We start from the raw sequence: 20362 nt of genomic DNA on the forward strand, positions 1-20362 counted from the left end.
TCCCTCTGGGGATCCTTTTCTGCTCACCTTTGATTGCATTGCTGTTGGCAGAGCTGACCTTTCTTACATGTGCCAGAGCTTGGTTTTGGCTTTCAGGCATCAGATAATTTTCTCAGTTTTGGTTTTTGGTTGGGTGTGGGGTTTTTTCCCACTGCCTCAAATGTGTGGTGAGAGCACAGAGGGTATCTTTTGCCATCTTACCATACAGCTCGTGTAGCTGAGAGACAGACTGAACAGCTTACATGGTAATGGAGCCACAGTGTCCTAGCACAGTTTCTTCTGGGAGATATCCTGTCCTCCTGCCCATGTTTTCACCAAGACTATGTCTGTCCTGGGTTGTTTGCTGATTGATCACAGTCTTAGTTTACCTGATCTGGAGGATGTGCAGGCATTTAAGTGATGCTTTTGTGCAAGCCAAATAGTGCCAAGTTCAAGAGCAGATTGGAAATACTGACATTCTTGTGTCAGCCTCAGTGCTGCATCCAGCGTTAATGGTGGCCAACAGAAATGGGACAGATGGCAGAAATTAGATAGAGCTCTCTGGTACATGTCAGCAATAGAACAAAGGGCCACAGGCTCAAGCTCTGCCAGGGGAATAAGTTGGATATTAGAAAAAAATTCTTTCCAGAAAGAGTAATTAGGCATTGGAATGTGCTGCCCAGAGAGGGGGTGGATTCACCATCCCTGGAGGTTTTTAAACTGAGATTGGACGTGGCACTGGGTGCCATAATCTGGTAAAGGGACTGGAGTTGGACCAGGGGTTGGACTTGATGATCTCGGAGGTCTTTTCCAACCCAATCGATTCTATGATTTTATGACCTGGTCTGCCATGCATGGTGGCACCATCCTGCCTGTCAGCAAAGTGCACACAGAGGGCTCCAAAAACACTTGTGCTGGCCAAGGACTGGTGGGTCTCAGGTACTGTGGGCAGTAGGGACCTCTGAATTGTAGGGAGGAGACAAGGTTTCTGGCTCTGCCTGCACCCATTTTATTGTTTACAGAATGTGCATGGACTGGAGCAGCTTCTTCAATCCAGATGTCCTCACAGATTTACATGGGAAGAATGAAAACTGGGGGGAGGATTGCAACTTGAGCCAGAGCTACCCAGGACTGAGGAGAAGCTTCTTTCAGTCAGTAATCACATGTCCAAATTTATCTTAAATTTCTGTGGTACTCTAAAAAGGACTGATTTTTGTAATGACAGAGGCCCAGGACTGTTAGCGTGGAAGAGACCAAGGAGCAGCTGCCAGTCAGCAGTTATTCCTGCCTATCTGCTGTGCAGATACCACATGGAGTTCCACAGTGCTTAGGTAAGGGACAAGTGAGGTCCTCACATTGTCTCCCCAGCAATGCAGAGCTCTGGTCTGGCATCCCCATAGAGCCCTGGGGTCTGGATGTGGCCCTGTCCCATTGTAAGCACTGAGAGCTATCTCTGGTCTGAACCTGAGTTTGTGACCACATTGTCTTATAATAAATAATAGAAAAACAGCTTCAGAAGAGCAAGTTGAGTCCAACTCCCCAGCAAGCAAATGATGCAACTTCCAGGATTCTCCTTGGGCTATTGCAGGTCCCTGGTAAACCTCTCTCTGTATGAACTTGAAAAAGAGAGAAACATTTATGAAAACGGTGGACAAAAGCACCAGCATCCTGGAAGTGCTGCCTGATGGAATGCCTATTATCGGCTGCTGAGCAAAGTGTGTTTATTTTAGCACAAAGACACTCGTGACTAACCTTGAAATATTTTGAAATTGGTGCTGAAATGTCCTCGAGGTCATCCTGAGGGTCCCACAGCTAAACAAATTAGATAGCCGTGTTAGGGATGAGCAGTACATAAACACTCAGGGCTCAAACTCCCTGCTAGAGAGACGAACAAGATATCTTGTAACAACAAGTGAAGACAGTAATGTTGAAATGCCAAAGAATTTTAATTGTCAGTATTTTCAGATGCGAGATTAGCTAAACTCAGGGTGAAGTGAAAGTGAAATACAGTCAGGAGCTAGCAGTTTAAGACATGTAGTAGAGCAATTGATCCTGAAAGCAGCAAGCCACACATTAATGTTCCTGGGTTTATCACAAGATATCCTTTCTGTAGTCTTCATGATGAATGAATAGGCAGTGATCAATATGTGATTCCTCATATGCCATTTAAGTTCTGAATCATTCTTTTTGGTGAAAATACAACAGCATCTCTATGCTCAAGTGAAACCTGTGCCAGCCTCTGCAGGCACTGTCAGAAGTATTGCTTTTGAGATGGACATGTTTAGTTTAAGGTACAGAAAGCTCATCACAGGGACAGAAGCCACTGCCACCCTGCTCTGTGCTGTAGGACAGCCTCAGAGCTGTTTCTTTTCCTGGTGTGGCCCAGCCAGACTGTGCATTTCACATCTCCCCCAAGACAATCCTCAGCACAGCCTGGGGAAGTGAGCTTTTCCTGCATCTTGGTTTCGTGATTGTATGATGAGAAGGTGCTTCCTCACCTCAGAGAGACACTGGGAGAAGTCCTTCTCAGAGTGGGCAGGGAGTGGCTGAGAGGAGCAGAGGAAAACATCAGCTCCTTTTGCGTGCACTACTCCCACAGCGGTTGCAGGAGCACTTGATCACTTGTGGTTTTTGCAAATTCCTTTTACATTTCTGCCAGGGGCTTAAAGAGAGTCATGGACAGGAGCTAAAAATAGTTAAAATGCCCACCTCTTCCTTAAAAAAAATCATCCCTGCCCTCCCTCAAAATGCTCTTGGTGTCAGCAGCTCTTCTGCACAGACTCACATAATGCCAACAGCCAACTTATAAATCCTTTGTGAAGAGGTTTATTCCTCTGCTGAATGAGCTTGCAGCAGGAGCCCAGACACAGCACGCTGGCTGTGGCACCTACTCTGCAGGTCTGTTGCCATCAATCTTAACCTGCTAATGTCACAGGGTTAAAAATACACTGGGTGCAGAATGGCTGGTAAATGCTTTTTGTGTCACAGTGGAAGAATGATGTTGTGGCAGAGATCCAAACCTCATCCCTTCTGCTGGAATGGCTGCTGCTCATGCACCAGCCAGGGCCTTCTTCCAACGAAGCGTCTCCTCCTTCCATGGCCCCATGTGTTATGTTTTTCCTCACCACTGTCAGCTTGTCTTTAAGGAGAGGCATTGCATGCAGGTGAAGAGTCACTTGGGCACCTCTCATTGCACTAAGCTGGAACCTGCACTACAGCGTAATTTAAAATCAAAGGTGAATATTTTTTTCCATTTTTTGCATTTTCAGGAGTGCCAAATCCCAATGCTGTATTTAAAACAATGAGAGTTTTTCAGGAGTACTTCTTGCTGCATCAGGCTTGTTGTTAACTTGTTTAGGACTGTCTTGACAAGGGTGCTGCAAATCTCAGGTATCCCCTTGCCTCTCCCTTCCCTCCTCAGAAACTGGGGCTTTGCAGCTGCCAGAGAGCATGCCAGGCTTACCTGTGGGCAGACAGGCACATGGGAGGAGTTGTACAAATACACACCCTGGGTTATGAACCACAATGATAACACATCCAAGATTAGACATGTTCTATTTTGGGCACTGGCTCCTGTTTTGGCATCCACAACTCTGGGTAAGAAAAATGCGAGTGGGATTCTTTCAAGTTTGTTGGGTTTTCTTCCATGTACTATCCAATGTTCACATTGGTGCAAGGATGGGCCGGTGCCCTTGCTCATCTCTGACCTCCAGGTTATGTGGTTGTCCTCAGCAGTGATTGGAAGAGAATGGGCAACAGTGAGTTTGTTGGGGCCGAGTGCTTTTGGCTGCTGCACTGCCCAGTACACACGGCTCTGAGCAGTGCCTGTGGTTTAACCACAGAGCTCCTGCACATGCAAACAGGGGGCTGTTCCTCGAGCAACACTCTGTCTGTCCTCCACCTGCCTTGCTGGCTGAAACCTGGGCAGGGCACTAAGGGCTGCTGGTGAAAGGGCACTGGCGAAACGTTAGAGCTTCAGGAGCATCTCTGAAGTTGTTTCCCAGCCTGAGAGTGCCCTCTGGCGTATGCAGGAGACCGTAAAGATTGTAGTTTATTGAAGTGGTTTTACTTGGCTTCCTGCTTTTCTCAGCGCTTTGCAGCCAGCATGGTTCTCTCTGCAGGCTGGGGTAGGTGCACGCCATAAAGCACAGAGATGTGACCTCCAGGCCAGTCCCATGTGTTGTCCACATTTATACATCCAGCAGCCAGTGATCACTTTTTTATTGATACTGGCCATGTGCAGCATATCAAGCAGGAGGCTTCTGGTCCACAGAGTTTCAGATCCAATTTCCTTCCAACAGTGCCTGATAGGTGTCCAAAAGCAGCCTGCAGCAGGTCCTGCTCTGGCTGTGCCCAGGCACTGCTGCTGCCCCTGCCCTGGGCACTGTCTCCAGGCACACATTGTGGCTCTGCAGGGCAGAACTGTTCCAGTGCTAGGCTGCAGTTCAATCCTGGAGCTGAGTAGGGAAACTGGGCTTCAAAGAGGTAGGAGCAGCTTTTTATAAGTAAACAAAACCTAGCCCTTTCCTCTTGGAGTAAGGCAGGGTGTTTAAAAGCTGTAGTAGCATGAGCAGACATTGCCATAGTTACATGGAACTGAAAACAGACGGTGAATGTGAGGCGTAAACACAAAAGCTGCAGTAAATACAAATCTTCTCCATATGTAGAGTCCTTTCTTGGAAAAACTTTGTCATCTTGTCTCTGTTACGACATTCTGATTTTAAAAAAAGAAATTGTTTTTTTAATGGTTTCAAAAGTGTCTGTTGGCAGCTGTAGAAATGAATGTGCTGGTAGGGAGCAGAGAAGCCTGTTGAATGCTCTGGTGTTGCACTCTACTGGGGACAGAGTGGGTGGTCAGGTAGTGCAGGGCCTTGTCTGGCAGCTGCTGGTTGAAGGCACCTCATAGTGAAACAACAAGGTTGTGGCATTTTGAGGAATTAAGTCAAGTATGGGTCACTCTTTGCAATCCCTTTCTTCTCTTCTCCTTGCTCATCTCTTGGGGTGTTCTCCAGCGTGAGTCAGAGTATCTGCACTCACTCTTCCCAGTTTCATTCTTGTGGCAGTCTGCCAGGAGGTGGTCCAGGCTTGCAAAGCCACCACCTCCTACCCAGGGGTGGGACTGTTGTCTGGATCAACCAACTAGCATTCATCAGTGACTGCCAGTGGAAGAGGAGATGGGGCTGGAGTCTGGGAAGACCCTTGCTGGGATTGGGTGGTCTTCTCCAGCTGTATGGTGTCTGCTCTTGGATGTCTTTGTTGTTGTTTGCTTCTCAGCAGCCAGGTTTTGCTCACATTTTCTCCCTGCTCTTTGCTGACCTTTCTTTTATCTCTGTGTTTTTTTTCCCTTAGGTCGAAAGCTGAGAGGAAAAGCCTTTTATTTTGTCAATGGCAAGGTGTTCTGTGAAGAAGATTTCCTGGTAAGTACCCAGTTGTAATGACACATCTCAGTGTCCCCAGCAGACACTCAGTCCTTCTGCCTGTCAGCTTTGGCAGTGTCTCACACAGTTCTAGTCCAGCACCTGCCTGGCACTTCTGCTCCAACACTTACCCAGAGCCAGCGCCAGCCATGGTGGCTGCCCCCATGTGGTGCTGGAAGTAGCCAAGTGAGAGGCCGTGGTTTTGTGATGCAGAGCCCCTGGTTGAAGCCACAGTCTGTTGTGATGGCTCCTTCAAAGCACATCCCTGTGGCTATACTGAGGACGCAGGAGTGAGATAAATGGCTACGGAAGAATGAATGAGTGAATTTCCCTTTCTATTGGACTGGGTTTGCTTGGGCAAATTAATGGATATCCTTCTGCTGCCCTCAATGGATTTTGTGTGATGCAAATGATCATGAAGCAGACCCACAGTCCTGTCCTCGGCTGGTGGAGATAAAAAGCTGTATACCCTGAGTCCTGATAGATTAAGCATTCACTGAGACTTGAAAAAGTCACATTTGCTTACTTATGGGTGAAGTCTAGTGAGTTCTGTCAGAGACAGATCCGTTAACCTTTTCTCTTGTCAGTATATTCTACACAAGCTGAAAATGAAAAGATTGATTAAATGCATCTGAAATATTTCATTTTTCAAGTTTGCACTTCAACTATTTAGACAGGTGATGTGCCTGAGGTGCATGTCATGGGCATGACAGACAGTTCCTTGCTGATAGATCTCAGCAACAGCAGCAAAAAAGTTGCTCTGGGCCAAACTTGATTGTTGTCCCAACAGCGAGCTGGGACAATGCCTCTACCCTCAGAGAAGCTTCAACAGCACTGTAACAGTGTAATCAAAGGAATACTTTGGCTTTCCAAGTCTATATATGCAGATACTGTGATATGAATATGGGATAAACATAAGTAAGTGCCTGGCTTGTAGATTCACGTGGTGAAACAAACATGTAATGTCTTATTTGTAAATTTATGATATTTACTTTTAAACTTAATAAACTTCAATTTCAGACTTGGAAGTAACAGGAATTCATACTCCTCCTAAACATGGGCAGTCTGGTGTTTTTATAGAATATCCTTTGAGGACCCATCCACACCTTCACATAATGCAAAAAGGCAATGGAAAGTTTAGCTTGTATAAGGAGCCCAGAAAAGCACCAATAACAAATATGCAAATAACACCCCACAATACACTGTTGTTTATGCTTGACTGGCCTTGTGATTTTTAAGCAAATTCTTTTTTGTCCTTTCAGTATTCTGGTTTCCAGCAGTCAGCTGACAGGTGTTTCATTTGTGGTCATTTGATAATGGACATGGTAAGTGATAATTACTTTAGGAGAAAAAAGCTCCCACAGCTTTTTAGAAGAACGCATCAAAAGCAAAATATATTAATATCCAGGACTGTCTGCTATCAGCTGGTGGTCTGCCTAGTGTGAGATTGGTAGCAGAAAGAAAATCCACTCAGCCTTTTGTTGATTTTTTCAAGGAAGTGAAGTTGGCACCCTGCTGTGTGTGGTGCAGAGACTTTGCTCCGCCTGTTTTCAGTGTGTGTTGAAAAGCAGAGCCTCGAGCTCTTTCATCGCCTTTCAGGCTTCCCTGGACAGTGTATTTGAAATCCTGTTGATACTTCCTGCTCAGCAGTGCCATGGCTCTGCAGTGCTCCCTGGCTGTGAGGCATCAGTGCAGCTCCTTCAGCCTGTCTTTCCCATGTGCCTTTGGGATGAAGCCACTTCCTTGTCATTTTTGTGGGTGCTCATACTCGGAGGAACAGGTTTGGCTCAGAGTATGTGATCCAGACCTCAGTCCAGATCTGCCCAAGATCTGCAAACTCTTTCATAGATGTGTGGACATCCTGCTGTAGCAGGATTAGGCAGGTACCATCCCTTCAAGATGATCATGGAGTGGGTAAGAGCTCAGGGGGTCTGTAGGGGTGACAGTGAGTGCATCCCTTAAGGAAAGCAGTTTAGAGTTCTCCCTTAAAGAGAAGAGAGCTACCTGTGGTGTGTGTGGTGTCTTGTAGCCAATGAGATGCTTCTGTGAATGTGAGGTGAATGGGCTAGCCAATAATGTCATGACATGTTGGATGTGAGAGGATATAAAAACTGTGGATGTCACTGAGAATAGAACCTCTTCTACTGTTACTACTACTATGATCTATGAGCTGTCTGTGAAACTGTCTTGAATGAACTCTTGTAAGCCTTCTGCTCAAGTCTTCTAATGCCTGCTGTGCCTGAGCTCTTCTGACCCCTTACTCAGGATAAGGGCAACCCCAATAAAGGGTGACCCCCGACATCCCCCAATAGGGGTCAGCTGGCCTTTAGCATTTAGCATTAGTTAGAGGTTGTTCAGAGGGATACTGGTGTGTCTGGTGGTGTAAGACTGCAGCTGAGGAAAAGAAATTAGGAATTTCTGTTTCACAGCATGCCTCCCAGGATTTTGTAATGTGTATCATTAATTATCTTTTTTGCCTGCTTACACTGGAAAGCATTAAAACTGGAAAAAGTATTTTATACTCAGAAATCTAATCCCTCTGCTGATGGACCATGGTATTCCAGGTAGTAATTGCTACTCCCAAGGGTGAACTGCAGCTGTTGAGTTCAACACAGTTTCCATAGTCTGTGATAATTAGAAAGCCAGGCTAGTGAGTACCAAGTTCTAAGGAATTATGAAAACCTAGCCATAATATTTGTTTCAGCCTCTCATGTAGAATATGAAGCTGTGTTTCCTTTGTCAAGCTGGTAAATCTCGCCTTGTGATCCTGCTAAGTATTCTCTACTTGTTGTCTTCAGAAATTATTTTTTTTCCTTTAACTTCTGTCACTTCTATCCTTTGTCATGCTAAACAACTTGACTGACCCTCTAAATTGTTTTCTTATCCATGCTAGTAATTCATTTCTCTGGAACCAGGTGCTATATATTGATTCCAGCTGCCCTTTCCATCCTTGTTAACTGATTTTTCAGAAGAGTGGGGGAAAAAAGATACAGCCCTGCTGATGAATATGCAGTATTGTCTGGTGTAAAGCTGTGTGTGTATTATTTTCACCTTTATTGGCTGTTCAAGTGCATTTTTGCTCTCTCTTGGTTTGTTGCAGATCCTGCAGGCTCTGGGGAAATCATACCATCCAGGCTGCTTCCGATGCGTGGTCTGCAACGAGTGTCTGGATGGTGTGCCATTCACTGTAGACTCTGAAAACAAAATCTACTGTGTCAGAGATTACCACAAGTAAGGATGAAATGAACAGCAGAGGTGTTCCAATTAACAAGCCTCTAAGTTAGCTTTTCAGCTAGTTAGGAAGTGCAGATTAGTAAAATAGGGACAGGGTTAAAAGCTAGAAGTTTGAGGATGGGGCTAGACCCTAAAAATTCCCCATCTCTCTTCTTGTCCTGCCATTGACTCCTGTGTAACTCTGAGGAAGTCACATAACCCCTGAGCTTCAGTTGCCCCTTCTGGAAAGCAGAGAGAGTGAGAAATAGTGCTCATGAAGTGTTCAGTGATGTACAAAATGAGTCCACTTTAAAGTAAGCCTGTGAATGCCTGTGGAAATCAATGTGAGTTGCTTTCCGAGTAGCTCAGGGACTGAGTTTGACATTTAAAGAATCACCGGTGAACCTGCAAAGCAAAGCAAAACTAAATTAAACAACTGATAAATCCACTTTAAAAATCACTTGTTATTTAGACAGTAAAATAAAATGGCTCTGCTCTTAGCTGGTAGTTATGATATTAAAGCTGCATACATTCTGAGTCTCCTTCTGGCTTGCTTTGCTCCTTGCTCTGTTTTCTGAGCAGGGAGAGTATTAAATGTCGCTCAGACAGCCCTTGAAACTCTTCTATGTTGTGCCAAGATTAGAGTTGTTATAATCTTGTTGCCAAGTTTAGTGCCTCTGTGTGCCATTGTTGTTCTGAAATGATGCATATTTCCTTGCAATTTAATTTAATTTATTACTGTGTTACAAGGCCTTAAGAAACTGTACAGTCACACAGTATGTTCTCTGAGGTTTCCTTCCCCGAGGTTGTCACTTCTTTTGTTGTGTTTTTCTGGGGTTGATCCTGCTCAGTTTCTCCTCATTCTCTTTTCCAAATCTCCCAGTTGCAGCCAAGAATTTTACAGGGGATTTTATATTTCTTCAGGCACTAAAGTGTAAAATATAAGGTCTCTTTTAGCCTGATTGAGCAACATGTGCCAAGCATTACTTAAAATCCATCCCAAAGTGAATTTGTGATTTCAGGATGCAAAGCTTTCCTGTGGATAAGTTATTTACAGCTCCAGCTTTTCATCTTGCCATCGAAAACATACAGGCCTCTCTTTTTGTGTTGATCTATAACTTGCCTTCAATTTCTTATTGCTCTTGCAGAGTTCTAGCTCCAAAGTGTGCAGCGTGTGGACTTCCCATTCTGCCCTCCGAGGTGAGAGCCTTTTATTCCAAATGCCCTTGGGGAAGGAGTGTCATGTCTCAGGTCTTGCTCTCTTTCACACTTGACCTGTGTCAAGACAAACATGTTTGTGAATGGGCAGAGATGGTCACTCCCTCTGGAGTGCAACCTTTTGACCTAAGCTCACACTCTTCTTGAGATGTGACACTTCTGCTCAGTAGTGAAGCTTATTCTTCTTGGGCCAGGCTGCTTTTTTCATCTCCTGCAGGATTATTCTGCTGCTAGTTATATATTCAGGATAATTTTCCTTTGTGTCAGTAAATGCTGGTGGCACTCATGAATGACCTCTGTGTGACCTCTCTGGGACTAACTCTCTTTAAGACTCGGAGGAGATGAATCTTGGGCAAAACTAATTTCAAATGCTGAGAAATGTGATCTATTGAAATTACCAAATCATTAATGCATGATTTGAGGTAGATGTTACTGTTAAACAGAGAGAATGTTACTTTTCTGTTGTTACATTTTGGAGTTTATCCCCAGTCAGTTGGTTCTGAAGCCTCACTATAAAAATAACTGCAAGTGGCAGGATTTATCTGCAGTCTCCAAGCAGCTGCCCAAATGCATTTCCTCAACATTCACTTTGTTGCAGGAAGCAATCTACAGAGTGCATGTGTCTGATCCTGCTGTAATCCCTTGTAATGTCTGCTTTGCTCAAATGCTTGCAGGGGTCTGATGAGACCATTCGGGTTGTGTCCATGGACAAGGATTACCATGTGGAATGCTATCACTGCGAGGTAGGTCAGCAGCTTTCTTAGGCCGTGGGCACTTAACGGTGATAACTAATAATATTTTTAAGATGGAAATAATTCTCCTGCCTTCCAGTGGCGGTAGAAGAGCAATTCAAACCTTGCATTGTGTGTCTTTCCATCAGTGGCTGAAAAGTTTTCAATTTAAGGGCAATTTCATTTGCTATCCATAAAGTTATGGGCAGAGAGTTAATTATTGCTTTTTAAACTGGGCAGTTTATTTGTTAATGAAGGAAGCATGGTGACTTAGTTAGGTTTATTGCTGCCTATCAGAAGCCTTGAGCTCTGGATCACATTAGTGTATCTGATTTCCAAGTCAGATTGCTCAAAAATGCTAAGGTGATGACTGATCCTGTGGAGTATAAGTTACCTTCACTCTCATGGGAAATGAATGTGTCATTGGGATGGGAGAAAGGATATGGCTGCACAAAAACAAATTCCAGGACATGCCAGGTTTTAAACAGCATTTGGCCTCTGTGCAGGGCTTCCCAGAAAGCCTTCACACTTCCGCGCTGTGAATTAAAAGAAGTTGTCATCTCTCTCTGTGCTCATAGTGAAGTGAAAAGAGGCCCTGACTCCACAGGCTGGTTTCACATCAGTACAACTGTCATGTGAAGAGGGGAGTCCTACCTGACAGTGTAAGGAGAAATGAGACATTTAAAACACCTAGGGTTGCACCTTGCCACAAGATAAAGCCTGTGCAATAAAACTGTGTGAGGAAATTTGTACAATGCTGCCTGTCAAAATGCCTGTGTCAGACGGTCTCCTTCTCATGGCATGTGCTGGGCTTATTAGGAAGGAGCTGTTGATTGGGTGACTTTTGTCCTTGTCACAAAGTCACCTTCCTGGTTGCCAGACCCCAGCTAACAGTGGAAGATGAACACAGACTCTGATAATTTGCTTGTCCTCTCTCTGCAGGACTGTGGGATGGAACTGAACGACGAAGACGGGCATCGCTGCTACCCTCTAGATGAACATTTGCTTTGTCACTCCTGTCATCTGAAACACATAGAGAATGGCACAACCCCAGCAGCTGCCTACCAGCACCACTACTAGCCAGGGTGACTGACATGGGAAGGCCAGGACAGAAGATGTGTTGTTACACAATTGTTACACGATCTCCCTCTCCCCACCCTCAGCTGATTTCTTGTGCATGTTTTTCGCCAGTCAGCAACGTTCCTGTAAAACGATAGGAGAGATTTTTGCTGGATTCCCAGAGTTTGTGTGCTTGTGGATTCCAGCTGTATGAAACCATGTCTATTTGACCAAGAATGTGACATCTTATCTAAACTCATTGGTTTACTTTTATGTGCCTTTTTCTGCTGCCTGGAGATCCCTCTTGGCTCATTTTGGAAGATTCTTCAGTGAAAGCACAATTTGCTGTCGTGCCTATGAACTCAAATTATGTCATGCACAACTAAAAAGCCAGAGGCTGGCTTGTCTGCCTGCCTGCTGGGGACATCCCATCAGGTTCCTGACAAGCACTTTTCCTGTTTCTTGACAAGCACATTTCATCAGGTTCCCTGAAGGACATCAACCTATTAGTACCAGTTTTTAGACATTCTCTTTTTATTAATTCTTTAGGAAAAGAAAACAAAAGGGTCAGTGCAAAATGGCATGCTCAGACCTCTCAGTTAATTTCCTGAACTCCAGTATGAAGTCTGGCTGTAAAAGCACAAACTTTCTGAGCACAAACCAGGAATGCTGTCTGGCAACTGGAGGCCAACATCCCATTTCACACAGAAGAGAAAACTGGAACAAGCTAGGCTAAGCTACTGCAATGACTTGGGGCCCAGGTTTGTGTGCCAGCACGACACACAGGGGCCAGTCTGCCGTGTCAGAGTGTGGATAGTGGCTCATATTTGGAAAGGAAAGGTCGGGATGCTGAAAGAGTGGACACAGGGGAAATCCATCCTCATTCTTGCTTGCAGAGCTCACTTTGGAAAAAAGCTCCCTGTGCATAAACACTTGCCTGAGTTTTCCAGTTTGTCCCCACAGCTCAGCCCTCAGCCTGGCCATTCATTTCCATGGTGTTTACCCAGCACAAAGCCATTTCATAATGGTGCTTATTTAGAGCTCAGGGAGCAAACTCGAGATTGTTATGACAGCTTTGTTACACAGGGATTTAGAGCCCAGCTTCACAACCTGAACTCAGATGAGTATGCTGATATAAACAGATTTGCTCCCATGAATAAGAACGGCTTATCTGAGCAAGGGGTTAGAGAGTATGGTCCTTGCTTTCTATTCTGCTGGGAAAGCAGAAAGACAAATCATTTCTCTTTTGACCCCCCCCCTCTGCTTTATATTCAAAGAAATCTGCTTCCCCAGTATGTGTTACATGGATGATGGGTGTGCCTGCAGTGCATGTTCTGTACCTACCAAAGCTGTGCAGCCCCTCATGTACAGGTACAAAGTTTTTGTTTAAGGAAAAACTCTTAATTTGTAGCCTTGGATGCAGTTAGGGATCTTAGCTACTCTTTCCCACATTTTGTGTGGAAAACTACATAAATCCTCATGTATCTTTGCTAAAGATGTAAACTTAGTTCTGACTGACACAGGATTGGGATGACATTCTTGAAGATCTTTTTGCTGAGGAAACTACAATAAATTAGCTGAGCAGTGGCATTGGGACTCACAGAAAGTGCTACTACAGTTCAACCAAACCTCTTTTCCAGCAGCATGAATGTAGCTTGAACTTCATTTGATGTAATCAAGACTGCCTTGGGCATCATCTGGAGCAGCACAGGTACCAGGCAGCAGCAAGCTGCCTGTGTCTGCCCGTGCTAACAAACCAGCATGCCATGGCTGAAATGTGACCATCCGAAACTGCACCAGCCTTGGCAGATTGGTGGGTTTGGCATGGAGTTTCATGGAGCTAATGGACCAGCCGGCCTTCTGCCCCATTCAGCTGTGACCTTCTCTGCCTGTTGTGATGCTCTTCAGGATGGGAATAGCAGCTCCTGGAGGTTGGTCCTGTGCTGGAAACCAGCCAGATATGCAGCCCCTCAGCAAGTGACTGAAAGCTCAAGGGAGGGGACTTTCCTACTGTGAAAATACGTCTTCCAAGAGTTTTGCCTGTGATTTTTGAGGAGGTAAAACTGCCCCAAATATGTGAGCCCCCTAGAGCCTTAAATTTAGCCTCCAAATGTTGGTCAGCTGACATGAAATGTGATCGGTGCTGTATCCAGGGAGTATGAACTGGGGGCAACAAAGCAGCCAGAGCAGATCCTGTTGTGCTCTCACCTGGGTGCATGGATGGCATCAGCATGTGCCCTGCAACACAGTTAGGCCAGAGCAGGAAGGGCAGTGTTCAAGGTGTGACTGTGATCATAGGACTGTCTGAAGGGACTGAGGTGAAAAATACCACCAGTTCACATCCCTAGTAAATAATTCAGATAGTCCTGGGCAGATGGCTCCCCTACCTGAGCTTCTTTTGGCAGTAAAAGCAACGAGATATCAAAGTGGCCTTTGGAAGTGACCTGGAAACACCAGCACTGGTCATCTGTTGGTGCCTCTGAGAGACCAGCTCCTGTGTGGCTCATGCTTTTGATAATTCTTGATTTTTTTAGAGCAAGCCCTCATGCACATTTTTTGGCCTTCATTTTGTAAGGATCTGAAAACACTAGTGGGACTGATATTTTCTTTTTAAGCTGCACTTTAAACTTCTGTTTCACCTTTGCAGCCTTCCCACAACCTCAAATAATCAGAAAAAAGAAGGGGACTGTGAGAAGGACACTTTTCCTTTGTGGAAAGCCTTGAGCAGCCAGTTTGTGGAGAGGTGTCTTGCAGGAGCCCTCTGCATCACCAGGAAGTTTGGCCTCTGCTCCCGCACATGGTCTTACCCTGTCAGCCATCCCTTATCCCTCAGCACTGGGGAAATGAAGGCTGCCCTACTTTGGTTTTGAGTTCCCTATAAATTATTAAGTGCCAACACTCTCCTGTATTTACAAATAGCTAGAAACGACAACATGAAGCTATTGAAAAAGGAGTCTTGTTGTTTTGAAGCTAAAGCATCTACTGCATTGCCCTGCACCCCTATGCATGCTGACTTGCACTGCATCTGTCTTTGGGAATTCAGTGTTACTTCTCCCATGCTGTTGGTGTCTGAGTCCCTGCTGGGTTTCCTCAGCTTGTCCCTGGCTCTGCAGCTGCCTGACAGTGAGTCTGGCACAGGGAGAGGCAGGGGCATCCTGCACAGGGGAGACTTCTCCTGCTGACCCTCTGCCAGCCATCGGTGGAGCTGCAAGCCCTCACTGCCTGCCTTCAGGCAGCTCCCCCAAAGCGAAAAACGAGCTGGAGGTGTGAGGCTTTGCATCCTCTGCCGAAGAATCTCAGAGTACTTGTTAAAGCTGCCTGTCCCCTGGCTGATACGTGTTGGGTTTTGCTGTTCACATGAACCTCGTTGCCTTTAATTTATTAAGATGCTGGAATGTGCTATGAAAATGAATCTTGATTCCTCCCCCAGCCAGTTCTTCTGACTGGTTTTAGAGTAAGGGACCTTTGGAAGTCTCATTGTGCTGATAATGAGTAACTCTCATGCAAATAGTTATTCAAGTGAATTCCCTGAAGGCTGCTTTCAGGAACCAGAGCTTAAGAGATTTTTCCATTCAGATCATGCTGTTAAATTTCTATTGCTTAGAATACAGAAACTCATTTAAATAGGGATTTTTGCATAAGAGGTGGAGGAAAGCCCCAGCTATAGAAGCAGCAGACATTTTTGTGTAATGTAAAGTGTAAGAAACACCTGTAAAATCAAAGCGATTTAGGAAACTGTCCTGATGTTAAAACACAGGGAAACAGCAGTTACAAACGCCTTGGTGAGGAGCGTATGAAGGGATCTGTGGCCCTTCAGTTTCTGAGTTTCATTTGGAGGGGTGTTAAAAATGTTTTCCCAGGCTTTTGGACTTTAAATGATTTTTTGTAGATCTTTTGACTACAAAGTGAATAGCTGCTTAGTCTGGAAATGGTGGCGTTTCATCAACATCAGGTGTGCTGTGGCAGCCTTGAAAGGGCTTCCAAGAGCTGGTATGACTCTGGTTGGCCATTCAAAAGAAAGGATTATTTTTGGCTGCTGAGTTAAAAGAGTCCCTTATCAGCCTTGACTGCTTGCTATATACTTACTTTTGGGGTGGTGTGTGTGGTGTGTGTATGTGTGGCATGTGCTGCTGTGAGACACCTGCCTCTCACACCTCTGTGCCCATGCCAAGTGCCTGTAGGTGCATTTTAAGCAAATCTCTGTGCATGAATGTAAGGACAAGTTGGCCCAGGCTTCACCACTGGGGAAGCATCTCTGAAGTCAGTACCTGCGGGCAGGGAAGGGCTATGGCCAGATACACGTTCCTCTTCCCCCATCCTCTGAGTGCCTGCATCACTGGGAAAAGCTGGGAAAGGCTTTGCATCTCTCATCGTGCAGCATTCATGCCTTCGTTTTCCTTTTCCGTGTCTGTGTCCCACTGCTCTCTGGCTGCAGTGGCACTGGGTGTACTGACGGGAGCTGACTGGGCAGACATCTGCCTGCCATGAGCCCAGACAAAGCCTGGAGCTGCTCACCTGCCCTCTTCCTATGGAGAAGCAAAGCTTTCCTGAGCAACAAAACTCCTTACCCACTTTCTTCCAGGGCAGCCAGAAGCTCACGTGGCAATATGCATTCATAGCCCACTAAAGACAAGATGAGGGATGGCAAGAAACTGTGGCCACATGGAAACACGTGGCATAGAGCCCTGTGAAGGCCCTGGCAGAGGGATGAGTGGGCTGCATTCCCAGCCCTGCTGGCACCACCCCTCGCCCCACGCAGCAGGTCTGCAGTGCACGGCCAGGCTGGGCTGCAGGCACACATACTCGGGCTGTGGCTTTCTGTGTTGGGAAAGCATGTCCAGAGCCTGCTAACGATACTGAACGGTACTAACTATTTTATGTTTCCTTCAGAGCTCAACTCCAGAAGAGAGTATTTTAGGATTTGTGCTGGTGTAACTAACCTTAGCCACCTGTGAACACAGCCCTCTTTTCTTCTGTGCTGTTAAGTATTTATAAAGATGAAGACCGGTAGCAGAACAAAGCCACTGGCCTGTTGTGATTTCAGTGATTAAAGACTAAGTATCCTAAGCAACACTCAGAGTCAAGTCTTTCCTAAAATTATGATGATTGTCATCACCAAGAGTCCACAGGGAGAGAGTTACACTGTGAAATTACAGTTTCCCAACCTCTGCCTTCTTCCTGTCCCCCCACATCAGTGGCTGCGGTAGTGACCGGTGGGGGAAACCTCCTGAGTAGAGTTTCCTGGGGATTTCCAGTCCTTTGCAGGCAGCTGGTATTTGCTGCAGCCTCATTGGAGACCATCCTGCTCTGGCATCCATCTGGGGACACCCCAGTCCCAGCCTGAGGAGTTGGGGAGGGATGTGCTGCATGTGGGAGCAGACTGTGGTCCCAGCATGGGGGTCTCCTTTGCAGTGTGGGTGGGGATGACTTTTTCTGCAGCGTTTTGGATAGCATTCCCTTGGCTCTGGCAGGCAGGTGGCCACATGGTACCTGCACTACTATCTGCACCCGGAGGGTGGATGTTCCTGGACATTGCTGGACAAGCAGCACCACAGCAGCATGGAGCTGTCAGCTGATAAGAAGCAAATAAGTAGGAATAACTAATTACAGTTTGGGGTTCCCCTCCTCAAAGCAAGAAGCTGCCCAAAGCCGGGGTACGATACCCACAGGACTGGATCCCGTGGGAAATCGGCCAGGAGGTGGTGCAGGCTTGCTCTGTGCCAAACCTGCATGAGCTGTGCTGGTCACCTCCACCCAGGCAGGGTGCCCAGGTGGACAACAGCTGTCCGAAGGTGGTGGCCGTGCTGGGGGAGCTGCCAAGGGCAGGAACTGCTGGAGCATCACCCACGCTGCGGGTATGGGGGTTCCCGCGTTAGGTCTGTGCAGGAGCTGCAGTGGCTGCAGGCAAGGTTAAACAAACCTGACAGAAGGTTAACTAAAATTCATGGCAAAGGAAAAAAAAAGTGAGCGGCCGAGCCAGCCAGGAGTCGAACCTAGAATCTTCTGATCCGTAGTCAGACGCGTTATCCATTGCGCCACTGGCCCTGCTCGGGAGTTGTTGCTGTCTCCACGCCCTTCAGTGGAGTCCACGCCCCGTTCGGCCAATGGGGGGCGCCCGCGCGCGCCCGGCCCCGCCCCGGCCCCGCATAGGCGGCCCCGCGGAGCTTTGTCCCGAGCGGGGCCCCGTCGCGATAGCCGCGAGCGCGTCACTCGGGCGGGGCGCGAGGCGCGGCCGGAGCGGGGCAGGGGCTGGAGCCGAGCGGGGCCGGCGCGGCCGGGACAGCCCCAGCGCACGGATGGCGACGGCGGCAGCGGCAGGAACCACGGCGGCGGCGGCCTATGCCAGCCTGAAGCTGTGAGTGACCCGGGGGGGACGCGGCGCTGGCACCTGCCGGGCGGGAGGGAGGGCAAGGCAAGGGAAGGGCAGTGCGGTCGCCCGTCCCTTGGTGTCCGCAGCCCTTCCCGCTGCCCTCCTGGCCCGGATGGGCTCCCTCGGCCCCGGCTGACCGCGAAGGGCTCGGCCCGAGGAGGGGAGGGCCGGGCGGGAGGGCTCTGGCCACGGGGCCGCTCCCCCGTCCCGCAGCGCTGCGGGCGGGCCCGTCCGTGTCCGTGTGTCTGTCCGTGTCCGTGTCGCTGCCCTCCCGCCTGTGCAGGGGCAGAGCCTGCGGCTCCCCCGCCGTGGGCAGCCCGGGCTGCCTCTTGCTCGGGGAGTCTGTCCCTGCGGGACATCCCCAGCCCACCCGGGTCCATTCCCGAGCTCCCCGCGCCCAGAGACCCTGCCCGGCAGGGACTGGACCGGCTGCTCTCCAGGGGTCCCGTCCGGCCCCGGCGATCCCGGGATCCGCATCCCCGCAGGGCTCGGGCGCTGTGCGGGGCTGTGTGTGCGGCGCTGCTCGCCAGCACAGCAGAGAGTTCCCTGAGCGTAATTGTCCGTTGCTCTCTCGGCACAGTTGCTTATTTTTCTTTTTTTTTTCTTTTTTTTTTCTGGTTTTGGTGCCAGTTAATGAGTCTGACCTGTGACGACTGAATTTTCAGGACTCTCCCGTGCCAGTGTCTGCTGCGACTTTTCCAAATAAATTCTCATCACCACCCGGTGTAATTTTTTTTTAAACAAGTATTTTCTCAGAGGAGGATGTAACCCTTTGAACGTGTGTGTGCCAGGTATTTGTTTGCTGCCTTTAGGAGCAGAAGTTGCGTAACCTAAAGCAGTACAAAGTTAACACTGCAAGAGGCGTCTCCATTATAAACCCTCACATGGGCCAGTTCAAATTCCCGAGGAAATTACTCTGAGCGTGAGACTCTTCATGACTGTCTGAAACTAAAAGTGAGGTGTCTTTCTGTGTCCTCAAGGCGTTCCCAGGTTTTTGACCTCTAAATAGTAACTTGAAACCCCGTAACTGAGTTACAGATGCCATTTTCAGGCAGTGTTATCTGACAGTGATTTTTAAGCCTGATTTAACTGTGTTTTATGCTCTGTTAAATTTCATTTGACAGTCATCTTTTGGATTCAGAGCAAACATGCTTAGGTCTTTTCGAGGTCTGTATAAACAGTTTGTCATAATGCTGTTAGTGTCTGAAAGTCACTGGGCTGCTCATTTTGTTAAGGGAGTTGTGTGAGGGTACTTGGAGATAACTGAGTAATGCTGGAGAGTCAGACCATCAGTGCTGGCTGAAAGACTTGTTTATTTGGCAAAAAGCTTTTTTTTTTGTCTTGTGACCTAAACAGTATTTGTCTTTCTTTAAGCTGATCTTGTGATCTTTTTGCCTGCAGAGGAGAAGAGGTGAGTGGTGTGAGTAGCAGTTGTGTGGCTTGTAGTACCAAGTTATTACTGAGAATTTTTCAAGTCAAAGCAATTTCTAGATGCAGGGTAGTAAAGAGTTCTCTCATTCCAAGTTTAATCATAGCTAAACGTAAGCTTTGATCTTTCTAGAAGTTTTTAGAAGGTTGTCTCAAATGTAGTTTAACGTGAGTTTTTTTCAGAAGCAGAATTGTTTTGTGTTCTGAGGAATGAGCTGACTTTTTTTTTTCTTCATTTGTATTACACCAAGTTGTGGTAATGGCTGCAGAGTTTCTACCAAGCATTTGGAGATACAAGGCTGTGACTTGGGTGATCAGTCAAACTTACCAGTTTGATAAGGTCAAAGGAGAATGCCCTTCTGAGTAATCTGGGCTAGACTTCTGTTTGGGATTTAATGGTAGCAGTGTTAGGTTTAGTTTTTTTAACTGACTACTCATTCTAACTGTGAAATATCAGATTCTGCAACTGTTCCTCTTCTGGGTAGTCTGGTGGCCCTCTCTGGGTCTTCACTGACTGTGGTACTCTGCAGGCTCCCGTCATGTACATCCAGCTGTAGGTTCTGGCTCTGAACACAAAGCTCTTGTGTTTCCATGTTATCAAAAGTCGTGGTTCAAGCCCTTTGTGCTTTGACCCGTGTCCTCAGTCAAGTTCAGGTGATACCACTGAAAGTGCTGATGCCTCAGATCTGTGTTGCTGTTGGAATTAATTAGGTTACACCAACAGTTACTGGGGAAAACTGTGAACGTGAAAACTACTCTCCATAATTGTCTGGTGTGCTACAGTTACCTGACTTCCTGTTGTGGCCTCGGGAATAAGTTCAAGCAGCTATTGCAGCTTCTGCATCCACTACTGATGGATGGGAGTGCAGCTGCCAGTCCAGTTAATACAGAAAAACTGATTCTTAAAGCTGTTGGCACCATAGAGAAAATCCTGGCTGTTGTTTTGG

At 47.0% G+C, this 20362-nt stretch overlaps 2 protein-coding genes and 1 non-coding gene across 3 annotated transcripts in view; 2 read left to right on the plus strand and 1 right to left on the minus strand.

The window, feature by feature from the left end:
• Window positions 1–16690, plus strand: part of LIMD1 (LIM domain containing 1) — a 33930-nt gene extending 17240 nt beyond the window's left edge. The window contains exons 3-8 of the mRNA XM_071561374.1: window positions 5329–5396; window positions 6659–6721; window positions 8497–8627; window positions 9758–9809; window positions 10502–10570; window positions 11501–16690. Coding sequence (XP_071417475.1) covers window positions 5329–5396; window positions 6659–6721; window positions 8497–8627; window positions 9758–9809; window positions 10502–10570; window positions 11501–11638 — 521 coding nt within the window. The 3' untranslated portion in view covers window positions 11639–16690. The remainder of the gene's footprint in view (window positions 1–5328; window positions 5397–6658; window positions 6722–8496; window positions 8628–9757; window positions 9810–10501; window positions 10571–11500) is intronic.
• An 899-nt stretch (window positions 16691–17589) lies between these two features.
• Window positions 17590–17662, minus strand: TRNAR-ACG (transfer RNA arginine (anticodon ACG)). The gene has a single exon. It is a non-coding gene; the product is annotated as a tRNA-Arg (tRNA).
• Window positions 17663–17816: 154 nt separating this feature from the next.
• Window positions 17817–20362, plus strand: part of SACM1L (SAC1 like phosphatidylinositide phosphatase) — a 30701-nt gene continuing 28155 nt past the window's right edge. The window contains exon 1 of the mRNA XM_071561375.1: window positions 17817–17972. Within this exon, the coding sequence (XP_071417476.1) occupies window positions 17914–17972 (59 nt within the window). The 5' untranslated portion in view covers window positions 17817–17913. The remainder of the gene's footprint in view (window positions 17973–20362) is intronic.

This window comes from Pithys albifrons, chromosome 7 (assembly GCF_047495875.1).
Source record: "Pithys albifrons albifrons isolate INPA30051 chromosome 7, PitAlb_v1, whole genome shotgun sequence".
Classification (NCBI taxonomy): domain Eukaryota; kingdom Metazoa; phylum Chordata; class Aves; order Passeriformes; family Thamnophilidae; genus Pithys; species Pithys albifrons.